We start from the raw sequence: 6,000 nt of genomic DNA, 5'->3' as shown, positions 1-6,000 counted from the left end.
TGATCTGGTGAGGGAGGATAGATGAGGTCGATTCCGTGAATTTGGAGGATTTGTCGTCAGTTGAGGAGATCAGAGAAATGGTTTGGGATTGTGAGTCATCTAAGGCGCCAAGTTGTGACAGGTATAACATGAATTTCATCAAGAGGTGTTAGGATAAGATTGGGCTTGAGTTCACGACAGTTGTGTTGTGGTTCTTTCAGACATTCAAGTTACCGGCAGACACCAATATCACTTGGATGGCTTTGGTACCTAAGTTCGTTGGAGCAAAGGAGATCAAAGACCTGGCTGTGAAGTCAGTCCCTCGAGGGTTAATCTTTAGGTTATTCCTGAAGGGTTTCTGGTTGATGAAGAAGGAGATATCGAGATCTTGGTTGATCAACAAATCTTCCCCTTGAGCACTAGGGAAGAAAGGCAGTTTTTTGTTTGCTCTTTCTAGGTTTTCGGTAGGTCCAATGAAACAATGGACATCTCCACCTATTGTGAAAGGAATTAGGATTCTGGGATCATTGATTTGAAGCTGTGGGTCGTCAATGACTTCATCATTAGGAAACTTCCGTTAGTCTCCCTTAGGAGACACACATCCCATTAGTATTGGTGTTGGTGTGCAAGTCCCACATCTAACTGTAAATGACAGCACTACTTAGTGAAAGAGGGCTCAAGCTCAACATGATATGAAACGTTTTGTTGGCTTGTTTCCATCACTGAAAAGAATTCGAAATGTTAAGATCGCACTTAAGCACTTGCTTATTTCTTTCCTTCTCCTTTCACCGGTGATGTTATGTACTTGGATCTTCTTTGATTTGATGGGTGAGGCCCTGATTCAGAAGATCCAAAGTGCCTTCATATAACTTGATTTAACACATGAAGAGCTGGAGGAGCTGGTGGTTCCACCATGGGGCCTTTACCATTGTCTTGGGCAACAGCATGAGATGAAGAAGCAGCCCTCACAGAGCAAAGAGGAATGAAGATTGGAGAATGGAGGTTGTGTAAGAAAAATGGATGCGAGAGAAATCGAGAGAATAAAGGTTCGAGAAAGTCTACCAAAGGTGGAAGTGTCAAATTTAAAGGAAGTTTCACTGTAGCCATAATCGCAGATGGAGTTCAAAGAGAAAGGAGGTAACTTTGCGTAGAAGGCGAAGAGGTGGAGAGAGAAAGCGCAAGCATTTGAGTAAGAAATCGAATAGTTGCTCGAATAGAGAATCGAGCGGTTACGCTAAGTTGAGAAGTTGAAGGCTTTCTCTGAATGAGGAATTTATGGGCAACGTCTATAGGCAGAAGAGCAGGAACGGTTACCTAAGAATCCGCACACAAGGCAATATCGTGTGATTAGGGGTTGGTTACAGATGTGGGTTATAAAGATTAGGAATTTTTAAGAAATAAGGGTTGGAATTTTTCTTCAGAAATTACTCACACACATTCACATCTCAGCGACTTTCTGAGTCTGCTTCGAGTGAAATTTCTATAGGGTTCCTTCCACTTGTCTTTATTTTTCCATTTATAATTTCTGTAAAACTTTACTTTTCCCGTCCAATTTATCTTTCAAGCACCATTTAATTTCCTTGTCAGATTTACATTTCAACACCTTTAATTTTCATGTCAAAAGTCTTTTGATCCAATCAAAGGCATTTTATTGCTTTGTTTAAATTTTAATGCAACCTTTTTTTTATTTCAGTCAATTTACTTTTCGAATGCTTTGTTGTTCACTTCCTTCATTCTTTTACAAATTTTAATTTACTTTTTATTTCGATACTCGTCTAATTTAAGACACTTTGATGCACTTATAGAAAATTGGTACCTGCAAAAAAGGAGTAGGTTTCACTCCCAGACTATTAGATATCGAACTACCATCGATTTGCTAAAAATCGACAAAACAGGTAGTTTATGTGGTGCATTAATCCAAATTTCTAGCAAGTTAAATTATTTAGTTATATACTTATATTTTAGATTAGTATTTCAATTCATTGTATGAGTAAAAAATAGTGCACATTTTGAAGTTTTCTTTCTTTTTTGTTCTAACTTTTATTTTTATTTTATTTAATGTGTTAAAAGTTTATCATACTATATAATAACTAAAGTTAACCTAAATCTTATGAATAAATAGTGATTTCTCAATTATTTGAATATTAGTGTTTGTATATTAAATATTTTTTATTATTATTCAAACTTTTTCACTTTAATAGATCATGAAATCCGTGAAAATTAATCTTTTACTAAAATTAGTTAGTTTAGACAAAGTTATAAATTAAAACCTATTGATCCATATTTATCACACTATAATAATAATAATAATAATAATAATAATAATAATAGAAAATACAATATATATCTCTGTTATTTGTACTTGATTTAGTACTGTTATTTTTTAGAATTATGTCAATTTATTTCACCTCCAAAACTTTTTTTTATTTCCCAACAACGTAGCACAAATAATACAAATAATAATAAATTAAAATTTCTTTTAAGATCGATTTATCTTACTATTTTGTATAGGCAAAACATTAATGACAAACAGTTTTTTTCAGCTTAGGTTATTTCTTTCTTTCTTTTTAAACTAGTATAATCTAATATTGTTTAAGAATAAACTAAGCGTAATAAATAATAATTATACATTTATGTTTGTGATTGCAAATGCAAATTCAGGTGTTCGCAATTCGAAAATATTTGATAATAAAAAAATTTAACCAAAATTAGTTAAAATTTACTTTATTTAGTATTCATTAATTACTGTAGTAATTAATGAATACTAAATAAGATTTAATAAATGTTAAATAAGGCAAGTTTTTATTTTTTTCCCCTAGCATTACCAATAATTATAAGAGAAAATGTTTGATAATCAAAATAACAAAACTGTTTGGTCACAAAAAAAAATTAGCTAAAATAATCATAATTTATTTTATTTAGTATTCATTAATTATTGTAATAATTAATAAATGTTAAATAAGAGAAGTTTTAGTTATTTTTTTTTGTCTTCCTAATATTATTGGCTCACAATCAATCAATTTGATTTGTTTGATGTAAAGTCCTATATATTATTGGAGATCTTGATTAGGAAAGAAACAAATAGATCGACAAAAATGTAAAACCATTGAAATTTTTCTAAACTTGTATGTTGGAATCTAATTTATTTTTCATAACATTCTGCGAGGCACAGCACAAGCGCAAGACCCTATCCTCTATTTGTTTCCATCTTCATCTTCAATGGAAATAGGCAACCATAGCAATCAGCTTCCTAATGATATTGTATTGAGAATTCTAACAAAATTATCTGTTAAATCTTTGAAGCGATTTAGTTGCGTGCAGAAGTCTTGGCTAAATTTACTTGAGAATTCTGATTTCAAGAGCATGTACTACGAAAATTTAAAATCTAAAACTGCTTATTCATCGTCTCTCCTTCTATGGAGAGAATATGATGACAGAAGTGATGGACACATTCGTGAATATGATGACGGAAATGATGGAGATGATTTCAATGACGGAAGTGATGGAGATGATTTCGATGACGGAAGTGATGGAGACAATTTCGATGTCGGAAGTGATGGAGACAATTTCGATGACGGAAGTGTAGAATACGTCGTCCATCATCAATATGATGTGCATTTACTTTCTGGAGAGAGGTATGAAAACATGGTTACATTAATTTTGCCAAGTCTGTTTGAGGAGTATATTCCCGGCACTATTGCAGACTGTGTTAATGGTATCATATGCCATTATGAACAATCTGATTATGATGTAAAAATTGGACTTTGGAACCCCAAAACCGATGAGCGTAAAATTATTCCTCCGTGTGTTATTCCTGTAGAGCACATGTTTAATCCGTATGTAAGTGTTGGATTTGGTTATGATAATGTCAATGATGACTACAAAGTTATTCAATGTGTATATTACGTTCAACATACATTTTACTATGATGATTATGGTTCATCAAATTGGCAAATTTATAGTCTAAAAAGTAATTGTTGGAAGACACTTGAGCTTTTTGACATAGAAACGCACCAATATTCACATCAAGATTTTGTAAGGTACTTGAATGGAGTATGGCACTGGAGAGGTAGGGAGTATGGGCGGGGTTGGCACAACGGAGAAGATGTAATTGTGTCATTTAACCTCAGCTCTGAAATGTTTCGAACTACATCGATTGCTTGGCTGCAAAGTAATTATGGTCGCCTCCTTACCGGAGCATTGGTAGTGCTCAACGAGTCTCTTGCTCTGATATCCTCTTTTGCTGAGAATAGTCGGATTGAAATATTTATTTTGGGTGAAGTTGGTGTAGAAGAATCTTGGGTGAAGCTTTTCACAATTGGACCCTTTCTAAAAGTTGATCTTCCAATGCAAATAGGCAACAAATGTGATGTAATATTTTATATTAGAAGCTATAACGATGAATTGGCTTCTTTTGATGTCATCACAAGCAAAGTAGTTCACAATATTGGTATCAAAGCAGGTAAGTTTGGTACATGGATTTACAAAGAAACCTCTTCTCTTTCACCACAGGAATTAATTGATTAGTAAATATACGAATTCATATGTTATTCTTGTATGTTATAATAACACCAGTTCATTAATAAGCATATTCTTTTTGTGCACATGTAATATTTGATTCAAATTAAAAATTCGCTGATGTTGTTAATAATATTTATTTATATCTAGGGAATCAATAATTGAACCTTATTTTTTACACAACAACAACAGCAATAATAATAATTGTGTAAAAAAAAACATCATAAGGGTATTTTAATAGCAATTACCAATTTAAAATATTGAACTTGATTAAACTTAGTGAAATTACAAGGTCCATGTCTTTTTCCATTGCTTTTACCAAAAATAACTATTGCGTATTTCGTCTATTAGATTTAGCCAATCAATCGTTAATAAGTTGTCAAACTCTTTATCTATGAGAATAAATCACAAAAATAATTAATAATTTATAAATAGCAAGATAAATGAAAATGGATAAAGTCTAATTAATATATTCAACATGCTTGCTTGAAATTTATTGCTTGAATAAGATAATGGACAAGGATAAGGCACATTTATGGGCCACAAACCATATATTAAGAAATTCAGCTTGGAGAGCTGTTTTGTCAGTTTTTCAGGTGTAAAGATATGCAGAAATGATATGTCAGCTATTGTTAGACCTATTTAAAAAATTGATAGCCACTATTAGTAGGATGAGATGAAGAAGCAAATACTATAATATGAAAAATAATGAAGACTAATTACTTCGTTATGAAAATTTAGAGGGTTGGAGATAAAGATTGATGGTTCTATCCCCTATATAAAGCGTTAGCATTAACCCATCAGACCAAGGTAATTTATCTAAAGAATTGAATATGCAAACACTATTTTTTATTCATATATCAATCATATATAAGAAATAAGAAAGGGCTTAATTGTAACCTGCAAAAAGGAGAATATAGAAGCTACTTTTAGGAGTATAGTTTTCCATCAAACCCCACCGAATGAGAAGATTATCACTCAACCACTTCAAATTGATTGCAATTTTTAGGAGTTTAACAATGAAGCATGTGTTTAACAATATTTGGCAAGAAGTGGTGCCACCAAAGGTAGAAATATTGTTGTGGTTCGTGATTTTAGGAGCCTTAAATACAAAGAATGTCTTCTTAAGGAGATGTATCATAAATCAAAGTGATGAAATGTGTGTGATGTGCAGTGATAAACTAGAGACGGTGAGCCATTTGTTCTTGCACTGTAAGTATACTCTAAACATATGGTGGCTGGTGCACGAAATTGTGATCACTACAACTCAAATAATCCCCGGTAATGAATCCAAAAACTTGGTGTTCAATACCATGGCATAAACACAACTTCGCACAACTAACCAGCAAGTGTACTGGGTCCTCCAAGTAATAAACCTTACGCGAGTAAGGGTCGATCCCACAGAGATTGTTGGTATGAAGCAAGCTATGGTCACCTTGTAAATCTTAGTCAGGCAAACTCAAATGGTTATGAATGATGAATAAAACATAAAGATAAAGATAG

The 6,000-nt window shown here is 32.6% G+C and overlaps 1 protein-coding gene across 1 annotated transcript; it reads left to right on the top strand.

Annotated features, from left to right (window-relative positions):
* The first annotated feature begins 3,198 nt into the window (after positions 1–3,198).
* Positions 3,199–4,658, top strand: LOC130981137 (F-box/kelch-repeat protein At3g06240-like). The gene is made up of 2 exons (XM_057904759.1): positions 3,199–4,441; positions 4,648–4,658. The coding sequence occupies exons 1-2, from the start codon at positions 3,199–3,201 to the stop codon at positions 4,656–4,658; spliced, it is 1,254 nt and encodes a 417-aa protein (XP_057760742.1).
* The last annotated feature ends 1,342 nt before the right edge of the window (positions 4,659–6,000 follow it).

This window comes from Arachis stenosperma, chromosome 5 (assembly GCF_014773155.1).
Source record: "Arachis stenosperma cultivar V10309 chromosome 5, arast.V10309.gnm1.PFL2, whole genome shotgun sequence".
NCBI lineage: Eukaryota > Viridiplantae > Streptophyta > Magnoliopsida > Fabales > Fabaceae > Arachis > Arachis stenosperma.
The sequence above is the reverse complement of the archived record's forward strand: the minus strand, read 5'-3'. Positions and strand labels throughout refer to the sequence as shown.

What these genes read in the sequence shown, in the direction of transcription:
- LOC130981137 (XM_057904759.1), top strand. Translation starts at nt 3,199, where the DNA reads ATGGAAATAGGCAACCATAGCAATCAGCTTCCTAATGATATTGTATTG.